The 25,886-nt window shown below is 35.7% G+C and overlaps 1 protein-coding gene across 4 annotated transcripts in view; it reads left to right on the top strand.

The window, feature by feature from the left end:
- The window catches only part of PIAS1 (protein inhibitor of activated STAT 1), a 121,678-nt gene that overhangs the window by 20,335 nt on the left and 75,457 nt on the right, over positions 1-25,886 (top strand). For all 4 annotated transcript variants that reach the window (XM_059058570.2, XM_059058567.2, XM_059058569.2 and 1 more), the window contains exon 2: positions 6,743-7,187. In XM_059058570.2, the coding sequence (XP_058914553.1) occupies positions 6,743-7,187 (445 nt within the window). The remainder of the gene's footprint in view (positions 1-6,742; positions 7,188-25,886) is intronic.

The following is a 25,886-nucleotide window of genomic DNA, read 5'->3' as shown; positions in this document are numbered from 1 at the left end:
ATTCACCTACTCTGCGCTGAGAACATTGGAAGCCAACCTTATACTGCCAAAGCAGGAGGTTGGAGGATTCCTCTGTGTCAAAAGTGATCAGATAAAAGGAAAAAATGGAATCCTCATGATAGCCAAGTTCCTGCCTTATCATCCTAGACTGCAGTACTCCGGTCTACTCACTCACACAGTTCATCTGATCATCTTTTTCGTGTCTTACTCTTAGATATAAATGTACAGCCAAAGGTTCCCTCTTACTTGAGGAAAGCGTCAAGCATGAAAGGCAGAGACCAGAGAAAATAGCAAGAAAGAACTCAGATTACAGAGACAGTGCAGGCAGGTGAAGAAAACAACAACATCAAACACCCTACTTATTTATATTCTCAAGAGAAAAGAAGATGCTGTAGTAAAAAATAAAATAAAATTTTTTAAAAAGAGAGAAGATATTACATTCATGTAAAATAAGAACAAGATGTAGAGGGGAAAAAAAAGAAAAATAAAAATGCAGCAAACAGAAAAGAGCTCATAGGAGTTGAAATTTTAATAGAAGAGTTAGAAGATGAAGTTGAGGAAATCTCCCAGAAAATATAGAGCTAAAGACAAGAGATGTAAATGCAAGAGGAAAAAGAAAACAGCAAAAGAGAATTAGGCAGTCTAGCAAGGCCAGAATCTAAATAGTAGGCATACAAGAAAGAGAACAGAAAAAAGTCAAAGGAAGATTACTGCAAGAAAACTTCCAAGGGACTTCCCTGGTGGCACAGTGGTTAAGAATCCACCTGCCAATGCAGGGGACACAGGTTTGATCCCTCGTCCGGGAAGATCCCACATGCTGCAGAGCAGCTAAGCCCACGTGCCACAACTACTGAGCCTGTGCTCTAGAGCCCGCGAGCCACAACTGCTGAGCCCGTGTGCCACAACTACTGAATCCCATGCGCCGAGAGCCCGTGTTCTGCAACAAGAGAAGCCACAGCAATGAGAAGCCCGTACACCGCAATGAAGAGTAGCCCCTGCTTGCCGCAACTAGAGAAAGCCCACATGCAGCAACGAAGACCCAACACAGCTCAAAATAAATTTATTTTTTTTTAAAAAGAAAACTTCCCAGAACTGAAGGACATACATCTATAAATATAAAAGACTTAGCAATTATCAGTTCATAAAATTAAAAAAAAAACAAAAACAAATCTACTCCAAGATACAATATTGTAAAATTTCAGAACACATACAGAGAAGTATCTGGAAGCTTCCTGAGGAGGATATATAGGTGACTGTGAAAGACTGTGGATTAGAATGGTGCCAGGCTTTTTAAGAGAAGATGACGAGGAAAGGCCTTCAAAATTCTGGTGGAACATACTTTCCTGTCTGGAATTCTATACTGAGCCAAACTCAGTTACTAAGTATGAGTAAATGAAGGTATTTTTAGACAATGCAAGGGATTTTTTAAAAAGTGTACTTCCCATGCCCCCTTCTCAGGAAGCTACTGGAGGAAATACCCCACTAAAAAGAGAAAATCAAGAAAGGAAGAAGTGAGATCAAGGAAACAGGGGGTCCAACATGAAGAGTGATAAGGGAATTCCCAGGATAAGTTAAAGGGAAATTCCATGACCATACTTTTGTACCAGGCCTAGAGAGCAAGCAGTCTAAATTGGAACTTGATGGAGGATCGTATGAAGTATATATATATATATATATATATATATATATATATATATATATATTTAAAATTAATTAATTTTTGGCTGTGTTGGGTCTTCATTTCTGTGCGAGAGCTTTCTCTAGTTGTGGCAAGTGGGGGCCACTCTTCATCGCAATGCATGGGCCTCTCACTATCGCAGTCTCTCTTGTCGCAGAGCACAGGCTCCAGATGCGCAGGCTCAGTAGTTGTGGCTCACGGGCCTAGTTGCTCCGTGACATGTGGAATCTTCCCAGACCAGGGCTTGAACCCATGTCCCCTGCATTAGCAGGCACATGCTCAACCACTGTGCCACCAGGGAAGCCCTGAAGTATATTTTTAAGAAAGAAATTAAAGGACTTCCCTGGTGGTGCAGTGGTTAGGAATCTGCCTGCCAGTGCAGGGGACATGGGTTTGATTCCTGGTCTGGGAAGATCTCACATGCCGCGGGACAGCTAACCCCGTGTGCCACAACTACTGAGCCTGTGCTCTAGAGCCAGCAAGCCACAGCTACTGAGCCCATGTGCCACAACTACTGAAGCCCATGCGCCTAGAGCCCATGCTCCACAACAAAAGAAGCCACCGCAATAAGAAGTCCGCGCACCGCAACCAAGAGTAGCCCCTGCTCGCCGCAACTAGAGAAAGGCCACGTGCGGCAATGAAGACCCAACGCAGCCTAAAATAAAATTTTAAAAAAAGAAATTAAAACAGATTTACCTGATATATTTGAGTATGTTGAGAGGAAAGTTAACACTAGCAATTTAAAGATGAATTAACTAGTTACACAGAAAATTAAGCAAATGCAAAAATGGTGCAGTTATTAACTAGAAGGAAAACAAGGTCATAAAAAAAAAAAACAGTAATCATGATGTACTTTTGGCTCATCTGTGAATATTATTTACAGCCATAGTAATATTATAAACTCTAACAATTGATTCAACCAAAAATGATGATGGGAAGTTATAACAGTTCTAAATCATTACTTTTTTTTTTTTTCCCCGCGATACGCGGACCTCTCACTGCTGTGACCTCTCCTGTTGCAGAGCACAGGCTCCGGATGCGCAGGCTCAGTGGCCATGGCCCACGGGCCCAGCTGCTCCACGGCATGTGGGATCCTCCCGGACTGGAGCACGAACCCGTGTCCCCTGCATCGGCAGGCGGACTCTCAACCACTGTGCCACCAGGGAAGCCCTAAATCATTACCTTTTAATAGGAAGACAATTTTTTTCCTAAAGAGAAAAAAATTTAAATAACTAATAGACCTACTATATAGTAGAAGTAGTAAAAAAACATGCCTGAAGAAATAGCTAAAAATACTTGAAAGTAGTTGCCTTAGGGATGTGAAAAATGGGGACAGGGCAAGTGACATCTGTTTTTCTTGTAAAACTGTTTGACTTTTAAAATGTTCAGGTCTTTCTGATTAAAAAAATTCATTTAAAAAAGTTGACCCTCACAGAATGCTTTCTGTACAGAATATACACATTTCTCAGGCATTCTATCATTTGGGGTTGTAGAGTCAGCAGAATGCTATCTAAGGAGACAGTGATTTCTAGTAATAGCAGTGGTTGATATTATCCTTAGTTATAAATATTCATTTTGTTGTAGTGCTAACAAATAGAGATTTTAAACACACGAAAGATTAAAATACAGTGTATTTCAACATTTCACATTTAAGTGTTCAGTTTTCCTCTGTATTGTCAACACTTTACATTGTGAATTGACTGCTCCATGCTTCTTTGAAGCTTTTTGTTTGAGAGATACTTCAGATGGTTGCGTTTCCTGCCCTCTTTTATTTGGTGTTTTAAACAGTGCATGCTTATTACAGTCCTTAAGATTATGCAGCAGCTGCTCCAATAATAGCAGTAGATAGCACCTCATCTTTCACTGTACCTGATTACAAGATGCAATGGTTAATTTGAATCCAGATGTTTTCTTTTATCTTAACCACCAATTTTTTTTAAAGCTAAAATGTTGAAACTTGAAGTTGAGATTGAATATTAAATAAATTGATCTTTTAGAAGTTTTTCTCTTTCCTAATTAAAAAGCATGTGGTTTGTTTTTGCTAAAAGCTACTAACATAGTGTAAAGGTACAACATTTGGAGTAGAACTAGTTTTGTAACATTCAACAAATTTCTTAACCTTCCTAGACCTCAGTTTTCCCATCTGTAAATTGAGGACAATACCTACCTTATAATTGTGATGATTAATTATGCATCCTGTGAAAATGAAAACAAATTATGCCTATGTCATTAACTTTTTTCTTTTGATCATCAAGCAAGAGATTTTATTTTATGCAAGTTGTCAATGTATTCTTCCATAGAAATAGAACAGTAATACATCTGTGCTGCATTTAAATCCTTATACACATAGAGTTAGGACAAAAGCTGTCATAAGTTTATGGTAACCACTGGGTTTCGGTTTTTGTGTTTGACTTAAGAGAATGGAGCTGAATTGAAATGGAAAGATGTTCTTCTCTTTCTAAAAATTTATTGTGTTTTCTCTGTAAAACAAAATACATTTGACCAATGCCAACTTAAGTTTAGTTTTAACCTATAATCTTTGAAGCATAATTCATGTTATTTCTCTAAGAGCAGAAGCTTACTTATTAATACAGTGCTTTTCTGTTGAAATTTCTGTCCTTTTAAAATAAGTTAAAAAAAATCTTTAAAACTATTTTGTACTCTTAGGACAGTTTGGATAGTAGGGAGAAATTGATATCCTGTTGACATAGTAATTATTTGATGTCTGATAACAATCTAAAGAGAGAAACGTTATAGGATTGGGGCTAGCATTTCTTTTTTAAGGGCTACATTATATCTTTGTATGAACATAAGAGCTTGGGAGTTCATTTGGATTTATATTATAGTTATATGTATAACTTATCACTGTAGAATCCACCACCCCCCACCCTTCCTTCTGGTGTGACTTATTTTGTTCATCATTCATTCATTGTCCTGTCATTATTGTTGGGCCCTAGTGTTAGATGCTGAAGGTAACATGACTTTGTACCATAGAGCAGAGGTCCCTAACCCCCTGGTCCATGGCCTGTTAGGAACGGCTGCACAGCAGGAGGTGAGCGGTGGGAGAGCAAGCAAAGCTTCATCTGTATTTACAGCTGCTCCCCATTGATTGCATTACCACCTGAGCTCCGCCTCTTGTCAGATCATCGGTGGCATTAGATTCTCATAGGAGCACAAACCCTACTGTGAACTGCGCATGTGAGGGATCTAGGTTGTGTGCTCCTTATGAGAATCTAATGCCGGATGATCTGAGGTGGAGCTGGGGAGCAGCTGCAAATACAGATTATCACGAGCAGAGAGGTTTGACTGCACAGAGACCATAATAAATCAATGCACTTGAATCATCCCGAATCCATCATCCCCTGCTCCCTGGTCCATGGAAAAATTGTCTTCCACGAAACTGGTCTCTGGTGTCAAAAAGGTTGGGGACTGTTGCAGTAGAGGACCTCAGTCTGGTCATGGAATCATTTGTAAAAAGAAAGAAAATTATAATACAGCAAGATAAGTGCTAAAATAAAGTTATGAAAAATGGCCAGTAAGAGTAGTGAAAAGAGAGTCATTTAGTTCTGCCAGGCCTAAAGGGCAAGGCTGACAAAATCTGGGCTTTGAGGAAACAAAGCATTCTCCAGGCCAGGGAAGGTAGGGGAAGGGCTCATATTTCTTTGATTAACCCACTATATTGCATATAAAGCTCTTTATACACTTGTTTTTCTCAGTTGTTTTGTAATCTGCAAATAACTGCTAGATGAGTGGCTTGAGATGAATGTTATCCCAGGGAGTGGTGGTAAATTAGGGAAGGCAGCTTAGCTTTTGTGGTATTTGGGATGAGGTGAGGGGATAAAACAGTTGTGCAAATAGTAAATGGTAACCTTACATGTGTCTTTCATCCTGACACCTCCCTGTCAGTGGTGGTAAAGTCAGGATTCTTCTGTTAATAGCTGTATGATCTTGTCTTCCCTTTGGGTTTCATTTTCCTCAACTTTAAAATGAGAGAATTGGTGTGTGTATTTCCTGTTGGTAGTCTCTTAGTAGACGGGGGAAAAGGAGAAATAAGTTTGGGAACGCAGAGTTAAAGTTAAATAGATTTCTTTACTACAGCCTTATGCATTATGGCATGTGGATTGAATTCCTGGACTTTTTTGCCCTTTGGCTTCTGGGATCTTAGTTCCCTGATGAGGGATCGAGCCCAGGTCCTTGGCAGTGAAAGCACAGACTCCGAACCATTGGACTGCCAGGAAATTTCCAATTCCTGGACTTTTTAGCCTGGCTTTGCCAATAGAGTGTCAATAATATGTTTCCAGTGTCATCCTTTTCCTAATGGTTTAGTGGAAAGATCATGCATGGGCTTTAGAATTATACATAACTGGGTTTGAATCCTCATTGATACTTAGTAGCTATATGGACTTAGGTAAGTTGTTTAATCTTTCCTAACTAGTTTCTTCACATGTAAAGCAGGAAGGATAACACCTTGTGGAGTTGTAAAGATTTAATGACAACCAATATGAAAATATCAAATGTATCTGGTATATAATGGGTCAAAAAAGGTATAGTTTAAGTCCTATAAATCCAAATCCCAAAGTCAGTATAGAATGTAATATAATGTTATTTGTATCCTGCCTACATCTGGTGCTTGAGGTGGACTGTTTATATGTTTCACATATACTTATATAATTTTCACCTAAGAAAACATGTTCTTGAGGGCTCATTATCTTTTGCCATCCACACAGCACTTATTCTCCTGGAGACTTAGTAAGTGCTTGATAGATACCTGAAAATTTCATTATAACAACGGAATGAGGTGAGATGTGGTTCTACCTGGTGTATACTTATTTTACATCTTTCATAACCCTAGGTAGAAGTTAGTGAATTTATGAATATTAATTTTAAATTTCTTTGGTTATATCAAATGATTAGATTTTAAGTTTGAAATAACTGGAATTGACTGTAAATGAACTGGCCTTTATAAACAAACCATAAGGATAAAGTGTTATAATAAAGTATCATTTAATGTTGTAAATTGTATTATTGGAATACTAATGTTTTACATTTTGTTTTGTCTCCAAGCAAATGGTTATGAGCCTTAGAGTTTCTGAACTCCAAGTACTGTTGGGCTACGCTGGGAGAAACAAGCACGGACGCAAACACGAACTTCTCACAAAAGCCCTGCATTTGCTAAAGGCTGGCTGCAGTCCTGCTGTACAAATGAAAATTAAAGAACTCTATAGGCGGAGGTTCCCCCAGAAAATCATGACGCCTGCGGACTTGTCCATCCCCAACGTACATTCAAGTCCTATGCCAGCAACTTTGTCTCCATCTACCATTCCACAACTCACTTATGATGGTCACCCTGCATCATCACCGTTACTCCCTGTTTCTCTTTTGGGACCTAAACATGAACTGGAACTCCCACATCTTACATCAGCTCTTCACCCAGTCCATCCGGATATAAAACTTCAAAAATTACCATTTTATGATTTACTGGATGAACTGATAAAACCCACCAGTCTAGGTAAGATTATTCTGTAATGATTATTTGGTTACTTTTGGAGGATACATTTTCATTTTTGAGTTTGAATTTGACCCAGATTATTATTCATAATAAAATTTATATTTGGTGGTAGGATCCAGATGGTAAAAAGGATCTTTCAATTTTAGACAAAATCAAATATATAAAAGCTGTCTTTTAGACAGAAAAAAAGCATATTCAAGTCTTCCATGATGGTTGCTGACACAGTAAATGTTAAAAACTTTCCAAGAATATAAACGTTTTTAAAGAGTAATATTTTAGATTGTTGATTACTATTTTATAATAACCCTTACAAAATTAAAATTAAAACCCAGTAATTACTATCAGTCTCTGAATTCAGTTTTTAAAATTTTTAATTTTCAAGGGTTGATGACATCTAAAACAAATTATTATTTTTGATTATTTAAATGAGTAAATGGTTTAAATTTTTATAAAAGGAGAGTTGAGCTTTGATGTGTAGTATTTTAATTTCAGTTGACTTTTCAAGTGGATATGTGTACCTTGCAGGTGCACACATGATTATGGTTATATAATACTAATAAACACTTGAAATTTCATGTACTATGTTTTCCCATCATTTGATAAGTGCCTAGCCTATTAGTAGAATTCAATGTATTAATCAACTTGAAATTTTAATTGCTATAATGCTACCTTACTTTATTTAAGGTAGAAGAAAATTGACGCTGTTGGGATCTCTGCTACCTTTGGTGTAATATATTTAAAATATCAGGCTTCCAGATGCTGGTGTGTTGTTATAAATCAGTGGTTGGCAAACTATGGCTGGCAAGGGAAATCCAGCCTGCTGCCTGTTTTGGTGGATCTGAGCTAAGAATTTTTTTTTTAATATTCCTAAAGAGTTGTAAAATAAAACAAAAACAGAAGAATATGCAACATACACCATGTATGTCTGCAAAACCTAAAATATTTACTGTCTGGCTTTTACAGAAAAAGTTTGCCAACCCCTATTACAAATCAGTAAACATTTCAGTTTGGGGGATTGGTGAGTGTTGAATTTTGAGAACATTTACAGAAATTCTTTGAACTGGGAAATGTTTGTTATAAATTATTTTTAGTAGACTAACAATAAGATTATAGGAGTCATTTTCAAACAACATGAATTTTTTCACATGACTATTTTTAAAGTAGCCATTAATAAGAAAACTTAACACTTGCTGAGAACCTACTGTAAGCTTTTAAAACTTATACATGCTCATTATAAAAAATGAAAGTGCCAAAGTTCCTTCCTTGTTAGCAGTTCAGTATATATGCATATATAAGCAAGTTACGTTTCTTGTTTTTAAGAAGGAATTATATTGTATCAATACATAGTGTTCTGTGACGCCCCTACCCCCTTTTTTGCCTTACTAATATATTATAGACATTTTTCCTTGTCTGTCTGTCCCTTTTTTTTCTTTCTTTTTTCCCCCTGGTACGCGGGCCTCTCACTTGTGGCATCTCCCGTTGTGGAGCACAGGCTCGGGATGCGCAAGCTCAGCGGCCATGGCTCAGGGGCTCAGCGGCCATGGCTCAGGGGCCCAGCCGCTCCGCGGCATGTGGGATCTTCCAAGACTGGGGCACGAACCCGTGTCCCCTGCATCGGCAGGCAGACTCTCAACCACTGCACCACCAGGGAAGCCCTGTCCCATTTTTAATTGAAGGCTATATATACACACACGTATATATAGTGTCTATGTGTACGTGTGTGTATATATATATGAGCTCATTTCTTTATTAAAGACTGTGTATTATTTTATGTTCTAAATAAGTCCTCTATTAAAAGACATATTTTCCGGCTTCCCTGATGGCGCATTGCTTGAGAGTCCGCCTGCCGATGCAGGGGACATGGGTTCGTGCCCCAGTCCGGGAAGATCCCACATGCCGCGGAGCAGCTGGGCCCGTAAGCCATGGCCGCTGAGCCTGCGCCTCCGGAGCCTGTGCTCCGCAGTGGGAGAGGCCAACTCTGTGAGAGGCCCGCGTAGAGAAAAAAAAATAAAAGTATTTTCTAGTTTTTCGCTGCCAAAAACATGCTATAGTGAACATCATCTGAAATTTGAAAGGAAAAGAATGTTGGTGGCTTTTATTTGATTTATTCTTAGCTCTCAAATTTTCTTTGGGTCTTAATAATTAACATATCTTCTTGTTTTCGGTTTCACTAATATAAATTTTAAGTACCAGTGTGCATAGGTGATGTTTACATACGTATCTAAATTTTGTTATGAAAAGTAGAAATGCAAACTGGACATACATTCTGGTTATATTGGATAATATTTTAAATATTAATAAATAAAAATTGAGCATTTTAAATTATTTTTATTTTACTGAGGTACTTTGCTTAAATGTATGTTATGTGTTCATTCCTAATTGTCTACACTGTCTTTTTATGCCTTTTCAGTTTAACTTAATATATCATAATTTATATCTTATTGTTTTACTACTTCAGGGTACTTTATCCTTATGAACTTTTTAGTGTGTAATAATAGTGGGCAAACATCTGGTTTTTCCCTAGAAAGATATGAGAAGCAGGTAGTTCATAAGAAATTGTGTTGTTAAAGCTGCAGATAGTTTTTGCTGTCTTTCTATAGTATTTTCTCCCTAATGACTGTTTTTAAAGAATAGTCAATAAATTTTAAATAATTTTTCTGTCTTTACTCTTCATCTGAAAATTTACAGAATGCTTCAATGGGGTGTTTTTGTGTGGCAGTTTAAGAACAATGTCATAAAGTTTTGCCCATTCTTGATAACCATTAAGTAAACCCTTACAAAATTGACTGGTTGAAGCTAAAATATTTCCCATAAGATTTATTTAATTGGACTTTCTTTGTATTGTCAAGCCTCATTATTTGCACATGCTAGTGGATGAATACCTGCTATCTCAGTAAATCCAAAATCACTACTCACAACAGTTTCACAGCCATTTATAGACATGCACAGAGCTGCAAAGAATTTGAGTTGGCTCACGTGTGCTTTCCCACCTGTGGTTGAACTAGGTGGTTCTTGCTTTCATGTTTTCTGCTCTCATATTGTAAACAAATGTCCTCTTTGCACTCTACTTAATGCCACATTTTTTGCATTTCTGTGCTTTTTGTTGGTGATTGCATTGTTTAAAATGGCCCCCAAGCATAGTGCTAAAGTTTTGTCTAGTGTTCCTGTATGCACAAAGACTGTGATGTGCATTATGGAGAAAATACATGTATTAGATCACTTGTTCAGGCTTGAGTTACAGTGCTGTTGGCAATGAGCTTAGTGTGAATGAATCATCAATATATATCAAATAAGGTGTCTTTAAACAGAAGCACACATAAAACAAGGTTAGGTATTGATCAGTTGATGAAAATGTGCTCAGAGGCTTGCAGGAACCTAACCCTGTATTTCTCCTAGGAGCAATGGTTCAGTATTCACTAACTCATTGTTTGTGGCAACTTTATAGAACACCAGTTTTCATGAATAAATCCATTGTTTGTGATATAAACACAAAATGAATAGGTGGTATGGAATTGCTTGGTGGTATGTAAATAGATTTCTAATTTCTCATTGTTATCATAGAACTAAAATAAAAGCAAACATTTTGGTTATGCATAAAAAGATCACCAGAAAGTAATTTGTGGAAGTTTATTGATTCAGTAACTATGCAGGGGATGGAAATAGTCAGAGAATTTGAAAAAATATTCTGAGTAATCTGCAAGAGTTTAGGATGAACATATTTTAAGGCCCTGTTAAGTAAAAAAAAAAAAAAATTGAAAAAGGAATCTATAAGATTTTTAACATTGTTAAAAGACTATCTCTGTACTTCATTAAATGAAATGACTACTTCATCATGGAATTCAGTTTTCTAAGGGATTACTTTCACCAGTAGATTGTTTGTTTTAAGTTTAGGAAAACAATATTCTCTGAAAAATTAAATGGCTTGCAGCATTCTCTTTCTTAGTATACATATTGAATACATTAAAAATCATTACAAGCTCTTAAGAGTTTAGTTTTAACCTGTACTTAGCTAGTTCATCACATTTAATCACTTGAGCCCAGAATGTGATGGGTAAATTTAATTTTTCATTTTTTCCCCTTCCATTTTATCTGTAAGCACTAGATTTAAACAGAGTTTAAGGTGTTCTAGTGTAAGCTGAATGTTTGTATGCATGGTTCATGTTTCTAACTAAAATCAAAACAATAGTTTTGGTATTCCCCCATTTTATTAGATAATTCTTATCCATTTTTATAATCATCTTGTTATCATTTCTTTAACAATAAGTAATTTTAAGGTCTTTATTCATTTTGGAACACATTAAAGAGAATTCTTTTCATTAATTGGGAGATGAAGTAAAGGTGGTTGTAAAGTAAAATGCTTGATTTACTGTGTATTTTTGTCTGTCAGTATTAAAATCCTGTTTGTTCTATGAGGCCCATTTCAAATGCTTTTAAAAACCTTTTCCATTAATCTTTCTAAGATGCCCCCCTTATATCTGTCTGTTCTTCCCCCCATCCAAATCAATTTCACTTTCCCGCATGCTCTTAATAACATTTTGTTGTTAGTTCCTCAAAATCAGCTCTGCTGCATTCATCTGTATATTCCCATAATATACAGAGCAATGAACCTCATGAACCTCTTATGTGGTAACCACAGTAAACAATTATTAGCTCTCCAATTTATTTAAATACAATAAAGTCTGTTTTATTTTGCGAAGTATTTGGATGCTACATACTGAAGAATCTGAAACACTGAGACATTTTAATTGGTCATATGGATGTCATTCTTCAGTTTGTCATGAAACAAGTCACTTTTTTGTCTTTCTCTTTTTTTTGTCTTTTTAAAAATTAATTTTTATTGGAGTATAGTTGATTTAAAATGTTGTGTTAGTTTCTGCTGTACAGCAGAGTGAATCAGTTATACATATATCTGCTCTTTTTTAGATCCTTTTCCCATATAGGTCATTACAGAGTATTGAGTAGAGTTCCCTGTGCTATACAGTAGGTTCTTATCTATTTTATATATAGTAATGTGTATATGTCAATCCCAGTCTCCCAATTTATCCCTCCCTCCCTCTTTTTTTACATCTTGGAAGGTGGTTTCTATTTAAGTTTTAATGTTTGTCAAACAATCTTTTCTGTTAAACACCACAAATATCTCTTCTCTGGGTTACGTATTTGATTTTCCTGAGTTCTGTTACAAGTAGTTATAATTTAATTTGATGTGGGACAGTGTATTGGTATTTCCTAGGGATGTCCAACATCCTAGGTGTATAGGGTTTATAGTTTCAGTATTTTAGAAAGCTAGGTCAGTCTGTTTCCTTTTTAAAGTAGAACATTTGTATATAGAAAATTATTATTTTAGGCTTGGGAAGATGTATGAATAATTTATAGAAAAGATTTGAATTAATATATATATATTTTATATATATGCACTTGGTTTTTTGCCTTAGGAAACAAGGCAGCAGATGCTTCAGCACTCCTAAATAGTTAAAACGATCCATCTTGTTTTGTGCAGTGTGGGTAAGGTTTCTGCTACATCTTAATAACATTGGTTACCAGTGTTTTCTGCCAAGGGCTCGACTGGCATTGGATTAGATTTCACAGTTTCCTTCTCTTCTCATTTTTTATAATTGAGTTTGCCTTCCTCCACATGCCTAATAGCCAGTGCCTAAAGATCAGGTGATGCAAATTCAAGGACACAGACTCTGATAAGTATTGGGAAGGGCATTCAGAGGTTTTATGATTTACTCTACTCTGCTTTTAGAAAATTTGCCTTCTAACAATTCAACACAAGCTGTGCTCTTCTGTACTTGAATTTTAGGAAATCAAAAGCACTAATTTTTTCTGTAGGCAGGTTTCTTCCCTAGGAACTTTTCTTCCTAATTTGGCAGCACTGGTTTCTTTTCTTTTCTTTTTTAAGAGATGTAGAGAGAATTTATTTATTTATTTTAAACTTTGGCTAATTTGACTAATTTATTGGTTGTGCATTTTAATTACATTTGTTGTTGAATACAACAGTATCACCATAAACTAGTGTCCATTAAATATTATAAATTGCTATTTTATTTATCTTTATTTTTATATTTTAAATTTTTATTGAAATATAGTAGATTTACAATGTTGTGTTAATTTCAGGTACATAGTAAAGTGATTCAGTTATACACACATATATAAATATATATATTCTTTTTTTACATTCTCTTTAATTATATGTTATTACAAGATACCAAGATACTGAGTATAGTTCCCTGCACTATACAGTAGGTCCTTGTTATCTTTTTTTTTTTTTTTTTTTTTTTTTTTGCGGTACGCGGGCCTCTCACTGTTGGGGCCTCTCCCGTTGCGGAGCACAGGTTCCGGATGCACAGGCTCAGTGGCCATGGCTCACAGGCCCAGCCACTCCACGGCATGTGGGATCTTCCCAGACCAGGGCACGAACCCGTGTCCCCTGCATCAGCAGGCAGACTCTCAACCTCTGCGCCACCAGGGAAGCCCTAGTTATCTATTTTGTGTATAGTAGTGTGTATATTTTAATCCCAGACTCCTAATTTATCCCTCTCCCCTCCTCCCCTTGGCAACCATTAGTTTGTTTCCTATGTTTGAGAGTCCATTTCTGTTTTGTAGATAAGTTCATTTGTATCCTTTTCTTTAGATTCCTCATGTAAGTGATATCATATGATATTTGTCTTCCTCTGTCTGGCTTACTTCACTACTTCACTTAGTATGATAATCTCTAGGTCCATCCATGTTGTTACAAATGGCATTATTTCATTCTTTTTTATGGCTGAGTAATATTCCATTGTGTATATATACCATGTCATCTTTATCCATTCATCTCTTGATGGACAGTTAGGTTGCTAGCCATTCTTGGCTATTGTAAACACTGCTGCAATGAACATTGGGGTGCATTTATCTTTTTGAATTATGGTTTTCTCCAGATATATGCCCAGGAGTGGGATTGCTGGATAATATGGTAGCTCTATTATTAGTTTTTTAAGGAACCTCCTTGCTGTTCTCCATAGCGGCTATATCAATTTACATTCCCACCAACAGTGTAGGGAGGTTCCTTTTTCTCCACACCCTCTCCAGCATTTATTATTTGTAGATTTTTTGATGATGGCCAATCTGACCAATGTGAGGTGATACCTCATTGTAGTTTTGATTTGCATTTCTCTAATAATTAGCGATATTGAGCATCTTTTCATGTGCTTCTTGGCCATCTGTTTGTCTTTTTTGGAGAAATGTCTTTTTAGGTCTTCTGCCCATTTTTTGATTAGGTTGTTTGGTTTTTATTTGCTGTTGAGCTGTATGAGCTATTTGTATATTTTGGAGATTAATCCCTTGTCAGTCGCATCATTTGCAAATATTTTCTCCCATTCTGTAGATTGCCTTTTTTTAAAAAAAAATTCATTTATTTTATTTTTGGCTGTGTTGGGTCTTCATTGCTGCATGTGGGGTTTCTCTAGTTGCGGTGAGCGGGGGCTACTCTTCATTGCAGTGCCCAGGCTTCTCAGTGGGATGGCTTCTTTTGTTGCAGAGCACAGGCTCCAGGTGCACAGGCTTCAGTAGTTGTGGCTCGTGGGTTCTAGAGTGCAGGCTCAGTAGTTGTGGCGCATGGGCTTTGTTGCTCCGTGGCAGGTGGGATCCCCCTGGACCAGGGCTCAAACCTGTGTCCCCTGCATTGGCAGGCGGATTCTCAACCACTTCGCCACCAGGGAAGCCTGTCTTTTTGTTTTGTTTATGGTTTCCTTTGCTGTGCAAAAGCTGGTAAGGTTGATTACGTCCCATTTGTTTATTTTTGTTTTTATTTCCATTACTCTAGGAGACGGATCCAAAAAGATATTGCTGTAATTTATGTCAGAGAGTGTTCTGCCTATGTTTTCCTCTAGGAGTTTTATAGTATCAGGTCTTACATTTAGATCTTTAATCCATTTTGAGTTTATTTTTGTGTATGGTGTTAGAGAATGTTGTAATTTCATTCTTTTACATGTAGCTGTCCAGTGTTTCCAGTACCCCTTACTGAAGAGACTGTCTTTTCTGCATTGTATATTCTTGCCTCCTTTGATGTGGATTAATTGACTGTTTGTGTGGATTTATTTCTGGGCTTTCTGTTCTGTTCCATTGATCTGTATTTCTGTTTTTGTGCCAGTGCCATACTGTTTTGATTACTGCAGCTTTGTAGTATAGTGTGACGTCAGGGAGCCTGATTCCTCCATCTTCATTTTTCTTTCTCAGGATGGCTTTTGCTATTCGGGGTCTTTTGTGTTTCCATACAAATTATAAAATTTTTTGTTCTAGTTATGTGAAAAATGCAATTGGTAATTTGATAGGAATTGCATTGAATTTGTAGATTGACTTGGGTAGTAAGTCATTTTGGCAGTATTGGTTCTTCCAGTCCAAGAACATGGTATATCTTTCCATTTGTGTCATTTTCGATGTCTTTCATCAGCATCTTATAGTTTTCTGAGTACAGGTTTTTTTGCCTCCATAGGTAGGTTTATTACTAAGTATTTTATTCTTCTGATGCAATGGTAAATGGGATTGTTTCCTTAATTTCTCTTTCTGACATTTCATTGTTAGTGTATAGAAATGCAACAGATTTCTTTGTATTGATTTTGTAGCCTGCAGCTTCACCAAATTCATTGATGAGCTCTAGTAGTTTTCTGGTAGCATCTTTAGGATTTTCTATGTATTGTATCATGTCATTTGCAAACAGTGACAGTTTTACTTCTTCTTTTCCACTTTGGATTCTTTTTATTTCTTTTTTTTCTTTGATTGCTGGGCTAGGACTTCCAAAATTATGTTGAATAAAAGTGGTGAGAGTGAATATCCTTGTCTTGTTCCTGATTTTAGAGGAAATGTTTTCAGCTTTTCCCCATTGAGTATGATGTTAGCTGTGGGTTTGTCATATACGGCTTTTAGTATGTTGAGGTATGTTCCCTCTATGCCCAGTTTCTGGAGTGTGTTTATCATAAATGGATGTTGAATTTTATCAAAAGCTTTTTCTGAATCTATTGAGATGATCATATGGTTTTTATTCTTCAGTTTGTTAATGTGGTGTATTGCACTGATTGATTTGCAGATATTGAAAAATCCTTGCATTCCTGGGATAAATCCCACTTGATCATGGTGTATAATCCTTTTAACGTATTGCTGGATTCGGTTTGCTAGTATTTTGTTGAGGCTTTCTACGTCTGTGTCCATCAGTGATACTGGCCTGTAATTTTCTTTTCTTGTGGTATCTTTATCTGATTTTGTTATCAGGGTGATGGTGGCCTCATAGAATGAATTTGGAAGTGCTCCTTCCTCTGCAATTTTTTTTTGGAGAGCAGCACTGATTTCTGACTTTCAAAACAAAATCTAAAATTTACATCTAAATCTACATCCCCTGGTAGATAATCTGTCTTTTTATCTGGTGAATTCAATTTAATATTTTTATTATTGTTTGTATAAGTGGCCCAGAAGCCTGAAGCCATCTATTGTGTTTTTAATAAATGAATCTTTGTGTTCTTGATTGTTATCTTGGGAACTAGAATGATGGACTTTGTTGTTGTTGGGAAGGAATCTTGATGATCAGAATCAGTAAAGAATCCTTGTGTATAATTGTAAATATGACATTAAACATTTTAATTGTGAGATTAATGAGCCAGCCATTTAGGTTCAGAAGCGAGCAAGTATAGTTTTACAGAGAAATCCAACATATAAGACTTTATTGGGATGAAATTTAAAGATTAAACATGTAGTATATATAGTGCTTGAAATGTAGCATTTCAGAATTTGCCAGTGAATCCTACACCACTTTGGTCCAGTCTTCCCAGCACAAGTTGAGTTACTATACAAGCTGCAGACCAACCAGCTGGAGGACTTGGTTGTGGTAATGGTGGTACAGGTAGGATGGTACAACAAAGGGAGAAGGTACAACAAAAGGTATTCTGTTTCTTTGCTTTTTTTAAAACAGAAGTTTTGTTGTTAGATATCTGGGTGATTGGAAGGTAATTTTAGGCCATTCCCTTTTTTCTCTCTCTTTTTTTTGTGTGTGGCCACCTTGTGGCATATGGGATCTTAGTTCCTTGACCAGAGATCGAACCCATGCCCCCTGCAGTAGAATCGCAGAGTCCTACCCATTGGACTGCCATTTCCTTTTTTGAGCCTTACTATTTCGGTGTTGACAGTGCTTCCAGATGACTCCCATGGTTTTGAGTGGCAATTAGTCATTCTAGTTTTTTGGCACTACTCTTGCTAAACTTATTAACACTAAAATGTAAATAAGCCTTAGATATGCCAAAGATGGGGATTTTGCAGTTTAAAAGAAGCTGGATGTTGAATGTATTATTAGAATTAAATCACTTTAAGGTAGGTAAAAATAAAAAGGCTGAATTACTTTAACAAAACAAATTCAATTTATCACCTCTACATGTTCTCTGCAGTTCTTAGAATTCTGTTTCATTGTTTATTTTGGTGCTGTAGTTTTGAATATTTTATTTCTGCTCTTAAATTTTATTAATTTTAGAATTATTTTATTACATAAGGTATGAATGAGAGGGGAAAATCACTTATCTTTAAGTACTCGTGGCATTTTTTGTTTCTTTTCACCACCTCTCCATGTAAAGTTTAAATGTAAAATTAGCAGTTCATGTTTACATACAATTTAAGAAACCTCAAAAGGAAATGATGGAGTTGATTACATTAAAATGTCAAAACCCTATGCACCAGTTTGTTTTTTTTTTTAAAACCCCAATTGTCAGAGTAAATACCGAATAAAAATATTTGAATCAAATATAAGACTGAAGGAAAGAACTCACAAATCAATATGGGGTAGGATACTAAGACTATTAGTGTATGAAAATTATTAAAGGGGAAGTGCAACTAGGAAACATGAAAAGATACTGAATTTCACTAGTTTTAACCAAAATTCAAAATAAGTTAATAATGAGGTTTTAAATCTTGTCTATAGCTTACATTAAAATATATATGAATTTCTATACAATATCCATGAGATGTGTTAAAAAGTTATGTTCATTGCTGGTAGCAATATAAACTATAATACAGCTCTTTGAGAGTACATTTTGGCAATATGCAGCAAGAGCTTAATACTTTTTTATCTATTAGTTCCATGTTTGGGAACTCAAAGCCTAAGAATATTCATTGCAACATTATTTCCAGTATAAAAATTAGAAATAACTTAAATATCCAATTATCGAATAACATTTAATTAAATGATATATTTACTATAGAGAATATTTTAAGGATCAGTTAGAATTATTATAAAGTCTTTAATACATGAGAGAAATTAGATACACAACTAAAAATTACTATCTGCTCTGACAAGCATTAAGCTAGGAGTTTTATATCTGTTATCTCATTTAAGCCTCCAAACAGCTTTGGACGGTTAGACCAATAGCCTAAATTTTATGAAAGTGGTAGTAGCTGAGACCTGAAGAAGATAATTCACAGAGATGAGGGGAAGGTGTCAGGATTTGAAAATAAGTAAGTTTGCTTCCAAAGCCAATGCTCCTGTATAACATATTAAAAATAAATGAAAGTGTTTAAAAAATTGTTCTTTAAAATAATTTTGCAATTTTATAACATCTTTTGCTCTCATTTTTATTTAGTGAAGTCTTCTTGATTTTTTAATTTTTTCCCAGTAGAATTCATTGGATCTACAGGTGGGATCACTGTGTTGAAATTTACTGTATGGAGAACTACTGAAGGTCTTTTGTATTTCATACATACATTGAAAGAGGGTTTGACATTTTAATTTTACATGATAATTTTTACCAGTACATACTGTAAATGGAGTTTTATTTCATCAGTTTGGACCTCTGTGAAATTCACAGTACATGTGAGGAATTCTGATTTAGCACCTCTAGATCTTAGTCACTAGAATTTAAAAAAAATAAATTATTTATTTATTTTTGGCTGTGTTGCATCTTCGTTGCAGTGCATGGGCTTTCTCTAGTTGCGGTGAGCGGGCTTCTCATTGCAGTGACTTCACTTGTTGCGGAGCATGGCTCTAGGCACAAGGGCTTCAGTAGTTGTGGTTCACGGGCTCTAGAGTACAGGCTCAGTAGTTATGGTGCATGGGCTTAGTTGCTCCTCAGCATGTGGAATCTTCCCAGACCAGGGCTTGAACCCGTGTTCCCTGCATTGGCAGGCACCACTGAACCACCAGGGAAGTCCTAGAATTATTTTTAAGGTGTTAAAATTATAGACCCTTAATAATAGACCCTTCATAACTCAATACCTAAGTATCTTAAAGAGGAATTAAGTTTTTTTCAACCCAGTGTAGATTTCAGGTGTTTGCTAAATTCATTCTGTTGAAATGACAAGTATGTGTAGTTAATCTCAAAATCTCCCTGGTTTTCTGATATTTGTGGGGAGCAAAACCTTGTTTGCCTTAAAGAAAATAATTTATGGTATTTTATACGATATAAAGAGACCTTAAAAATAAGATGAAGAGGCCTTGCCTGGTGGCACGGTGGTTGAGAGTCTGCCTGCCAATGCAGGGGACATGGGTTCGTGCCCCGGTCCGGGAAGATCCCACATGGCGCGGAGCGGCTGGGCCCATGAGCCATGGCCACTGAGCCTGCGCGTCTGGAGCCTGTGCTCCGCAACGGGAGAGGCCACAACAGTGAGAGGCCTGCGTACCGCAAAGAAAAAAGAAAAAAAATAAGATGAAGATTCTAAGACTCCTCAAATACAATAGGGAAAAAATTATAAGTAAAAAGTTTAAAGTTCTTCTAAAATTACATAAATAAAAGAGAAATATAAAATGAAGTTACAGAGGATTATTTTATCGGTTATTTTTCTTTAGTTCTTTATTTTTTTTGCTTATTTTTATCCTTTCCATATGGATCAAGCTACTGTAAAATGTTCCAAGAGAACAAAGTTCATAATAAAGCATGTTTTCATTTTTATGTAAATACCCATGGTCATGAAAGTACAGTCTTTTCCATTCATTCCTCCTGATGTTTTAGACAACATAGATACAAAAATATAATATTTTTGATTTTTAAAAAATTTATTCATTTAATATTTATTAAGTTCCTTTTTGTGCCAGGCATCATTCTGGTTTTTGAGAAAAAATAAGACATGGTTATTCAACGAGTTCATGATCTAGTAGAGGAGTCAAATATACATAGTTCATCTTAGAAGACATAAGGGAAAGTAAACTAAAAGGCATAACCTAAGGATAAAAATTAAAGAGATTATATTTACCAGGGAGCATGAATTTAACATTTTTGTCTTGTGGAGTAGTTGAGTCAGAATTATTGAGGGTGCTTATAAAAAATAGAGATTTTCCACACTCCAGATCTTCTGAATTGTATTTAACATCATAGTACATTATAAAAACTTTCTCACGTAGATCATGTTATTTCTTTGAACTCCTAAAGAATGTATCATAGTATAGTTGTAAACGTAAGTTTTCTCCTTTCCATGAACGTATGTATTGTTTCTATTTTTTGCTCCTCTTCCAGCAAACATCCATATATATGAGTATATATTTTTGTAATTATGTATTTTTTAAAATTTAAAATAATTTTGCTAGGTCAAAGGATATGCATATTTCTAATTTGCTATCAAATTTCATCCCCCGCCTGCCAAAAGAGTTTACACTCCGACCAACAACATTGTTATGAAAGTGCCTATTATCCACAGTTTTATCAGTACTTTAAACAATTTTTATAAACTGATAAAATGAAAACCATCTTGTTTTAATTTATATATTTTTGCTTACTGCTGAAGCCAAACATTTTAATGATTATTAACCACTTGTCATCCATGAATTGCTTGTTTATATTCTTTGCTCATTTTTCTAGTCTCTATATTTCTTTTTTTTATTGGTTTGTACTTTGTATGTGTTGCATACTAGCCAGCCCTCTATTATATGTTGTAAATATTTTATCTTGGTCTGTTACAGATCTTATTATGTAATTTCTAAAATCTTTCATTACACAGAAGTTGAAAAAAGTTAAGGTGTCAACTCTGTTATTACTTTTATGGTGTTTGGATTTTTCAAGTAACAGCTTCACCCTGTTAAAGCATACAGTTCAATGGTTTTTAGTATATTCATGGAGTTGTGTACCCATCACTACTATTTAATTTAAAAAAATTCATCACCCCCAAAAGAAACACCATACTGATTAGCAGTCACTCCCATTTGCCCCTCCTCCCAGCCCCTGAAAACCATTAATTGTCTTTCTGTCTCTATGGATTTGCCTATTCTGGCTATTTCATATTAATGGAATCATATAATATATGGCCTTTTTGTGACTGGCTTTCACTTGCATAATGTTTTTAAGATTCACCCATGTTACAGCATGCATCCAGTACTTCATTCTTTTGCAGGTTGGTATATAATTCTTTTTAGTGGGATATGTCTAATTTCCTTGAAATTTTTTTTAAAGTTGTGGTAAAAACATTTCTCTTTTAACCATTTTTAAGTGTACATTTTAGTAGTGTTAAGTATATTCATATTGTGCAACAGACCTGTAGAACTTTTTTACCTTAAAGACACAGACATAGAGAATGGGCTGAGGACAAAAGGAGGGGGAAGGGTAAGCTGGGATGAAGTGAGAGAGTGGCATGGACATATATACACTATCAAATGTAAAATAGATAGCTAGTGGGAAGCAGCTGCATGGCACAGGGAGATCAGCTCGGTGCTTTGTGACCACCTAGAGGGGTGGGATAGGGAGGGTGGGAGGGAGATGCAAGAGGGAGGAGATATGGGGATATATGTATATGTATAGCTGATTCACTTACTTCGTTATAAAGCAGAAACTAACACAACAGTGTAAAGCAATTATACTCCAATAAAGATGTTAAAAAAACCAAAAACCTGAAACTCTATACCCAGAAAACAACTCTCCATTTCTCTTTCCCCCCAACCCCTGGTAAACCACCATTGCACTTTAATTTCTAAGAATTTAACTACTTAAGTACTTCATATAAGTGGAATTATACAGTACTTATCTTTTTGTGACTGGCTTATTTCCTTTAACACAGTGCCCTTAAGTTTCATCTGTATTGTAGCGTGTGACAGAATTTCCTGCCTTTTTAAGGCTAATTAATATTCCGTTTTATGCATGTACCACATTTGGTTAGCCATTCACCTGGATGGACATTTAGGTTGCTTCCACCTCTCGATTGTTGTGAATAATGCTGCTATGAACATGATTGTGCAAATAGCTGAGATCCTGTTTTCAGTTCGTTCGGATTTATGTCCAAAAGTGAGTGTTGGATCATATGGTAGTTCTATTTTTAATTTTTTGAGGAACCATCATACATGGTACAGCCATGTTTTCCATAATGGCTGTGCCATTTAACATTCCCACTAACAGTGTACAGGGGGTTCCAGATTCTCCACATTCCCTCCAACACTTATTTTCTGTTTTTGTTTTTTTTTTAATGGTGGGTATCCTAATGGTTATGAAGTAATATCTTGTGCTTTTGATTTGCATTTCTCTGATGATTCATGATGTTGAGCATCTATTCATGTATTTGTTGGCCATTTGTATATCTTTGGAGAAATCTCTATCCTTTGCCCATTTTTTTAATTGGGTTGTTTTTCTGTTGTTGAGTTGTAGCTGTTTTTAATTTATTCTGAATATTAAACCCTGATCAGGACTTCCCTGGTGGTGCAGTGATTAAGAATCTGCCTGCCAATGCAGGGGACACGGGTTCGAGCCCTGGTCCGGGAAGATTCCACATGCTGTGGAGCAACTAAGCCCATGTGCCACAACTACTGAGCCTGCGTACCACAACTACTGAAGTCCCCACGCCTAGAGCCCATGCTCCACAGCAAGAGAAGCCACTGCAATGAGAAGCCCGCACACCGCAACAAAGAGTAGCCCCCGCTCGCCGCAACTAGAGAAAGCCCGCATGCAGGAACGAAGACCCAACACAGCCAAAAATAATTAAAACAAACAAAACACTGATCAGATATGATTTCTAAATATTTCTGCCACTCCCTAGATTGCCGTTTCACGCTGTTGTTTCCATTTATGTGAATATGTTTTTAAGTTTGATGTAGCCTCAAGTGTCTGTTTTTGCTTTTGTTGCCTGTGCTTTTGGTGTCATATCTAAGAAATAATTACCAAATGCATGCAGTATCATGAAGTGTCTCCCCTATATTTTTTTCTAGAAGTTTTATAGTTCCAGGTCTTTAATTCATTTTGAGTTAATTTTTGTGTATGCTCTAAAGGAATGGTCCAACCTTGTTATTTTGTGTGTGGATATCCAGATCCTCTAACACAATTTGTTGAATAGACTATTCTTTCCCCATTGTGTAGTCTTAGCACTCTTGCAAAGATCATTTGACCCTATGTGCAAGGGTTTATTTCTGGGCTCTTTTCTGTTCCCTTGATCTATGTATCTTTATGTCAGTACCACATTGTTTTTTGTTTGTTTTGTACTGTATTGTTTTGATTACTATAGCTTTGGTATGTGTTTTGATATCAGGAAATATGAGACCTCTGACTTTTTTTTTTTTTTAAGATTGTTTGGCTCCTTGGAGTCCCTTTCAATTCTAGATGAATTTTAAGATGATTTTTTTTGATTTCTGCAGAAAATGCTATTAGGATTTTGATATGGATTATATTGAATCTGCAGATCACTTTGGGTAATATGGACATTTTTTTAACAATATTAAGTCTTCCCATCCATGAGCACTGGATGTGTTTCCATTTATTTGTGTTAGTTTCTTTCAGCAGTGCTTTGTAATTTTCAGCATGTTAAGTCTTTTGCCTCCTTGGTTAAGTTTATTCCTAAGTATTTCATCCTTTTTGATGCTATAATAGAAAATCAGATTATTTTCTTAATTTCCTTTTCAGATTGGTCATTGTTAGTGTATAGAAGTGCTACTGATTTTTGAGTGTTAATTTTGTTTTCTGCAACATTCCTGAATTTGTTTACTAGTTTTTTGTGGAATCTTTAAGGTTTTCTACGTATATGTCATGTCATCTGTGAACAGAGATAATTTTACTTCGTTTTATTTCTTTTTCTTACCTTAGTGCTCTGGATAGGACTTATAGTATGATGTGTTGAATAGAAAGTTACTTTGTTCCTGATCTCAGAGGAAAAGCTTTCAATCTTTTACCATTCAGTATTATGTGGGTTTTTCATATATGGTCTCAATTATGTTGAGATAGTTTCCTTCTAGTTTTAGTTTATTGAGTATTTTTATCATGAAAGGGTATTGAATTTTGTCAGGTGCATTTTCTGTATCAAATGAGATGGTCACGTGTTTTGGTTTTTTTCTGTTCTTTTAATGTGGTATTTTACATTGATTAATTGTCATTTTTTAATCCTAGTATTTCATAATAAACCCCACTAGGTCATGGTGTATAATCCTTTTCATGTGCTATTGAATTTGAAGAGTAGACATTCTTAATCTTGCTCTTTAGAGGGAAAGCATCTAGTCTTTTACCATTGGGTATGATGTTAGCTGTGGATTTTTTTTCATAGATATTCTTTTTGTTGAATTTTTAAAAATCATGAAAGTATGTTGGAATTGGTTTAAATGCTTTCTCTCTGTTGAGATGTCTCTCTGGTTTTTGTTATTTATTTATTATATTAATTGCTTTTCCTATATTAAACAGTGTGACTTATGGATTTTGTCTTCTGATTTTTGATGACCTATCCTGTGTCTAGATGAGTAAATTGCAAGCGCCTACATTTTCTATTTGATATTTGTGGGCTTTTTTGCATCAGTTCTTGATTTTATTTTTATTTATATGAGAGTAAGGCTCTTATTTTCTCCAAAACTTTTTTTGAATGAGTATTCTTCCAGACCTTATTCTGTTCTCCTGATCTGTTTATATATTCTGCACTAACATGTGATTATTATATTTAATTTTTTATTGTAATTAAAATGCATGTTAATACATTTTTACTTAATACAAAAGTCAAAAGTTACAAGAGTTTATAGTGAAAAGGAAGTCCCTCTCCTACTTTTATTTCAACCAGAGGTGTTGTTTTCAGTTCCTTTTATGTAGTTCCAGAAAGTTCCCATCCTCATATTTGCCTCATTCTTTTTTTAACATCTACTTAGTATGTAGTTGATTGGAGTGTGCTTTATTAAATATTCTCCTGTTGATTGACATTTAGTTTCCTGCTATTAAAACTGCATTACAGAGATTGTCCTGTGATATATATCCCTATGCTCATGTCTAAATATATCCAATGTTTTTATAAGATAAATTCCTAGAAGTAGAATATGTGTTTAAAATTTTGAAAGATGTTGCCAAATTTCCCTCCAGAGAAGGTTTGTGTGAATTCATAATCCTAGCAGCTATGTTGAGAGTGTTTTTTCACTGTACCTCAGCAATGCTATGTTATTAAACTTTTTGATCATTTCAAATTATTAGGTGAATATTTGTAACTCATTATAGTTTTTTGGGGGTTTTTTTTTTTTTTTTTTTTTTTTTTTTTTGCAGTACGTGGGCCTCTTACTGTTGTGGCCTTTCACTTTGCGGAGCACAGCCTCCGGACGCGCAGGCTCAGCGGCCATGGCTCACGGGCCCAGCCGCTCTGCGGTATGTGGGATCTTCCTGTACAGGGGCACAAACCCGTGTCCCCTGCATTGGCCGGCGGACTCTCAACCACTGCGTCACCAGAGAAGCCCTCATTATAGTTTTTACTTGCATTTCTCTTAAGAGTGATGGTGAAGTTTGTTTGAGATGGTTGTATTTCTTTTTCTTTGAATTGTTTGGT

Source organism: Kogia breviceps, chromosome 3, assembly GCF_026419965.1.
Source record: "Kogia breviceps isolate mKogBre1 chromosome 3, mKogBre1 haplotype 1, whole genome shotgun sequence".
In the NCBI taxonomy this organism is placed as follows: domain Eukaryota; kingdom Metazoa; phylum Chordata; class Mammalia; order Artiodactyla; family Physeteridae; genus Kogia; species Kogia breviceps.
Note: the sequence above shows the minus strand (reverse complement) of the source record. Positions and strands in the feature narration are given on the sequence as shown.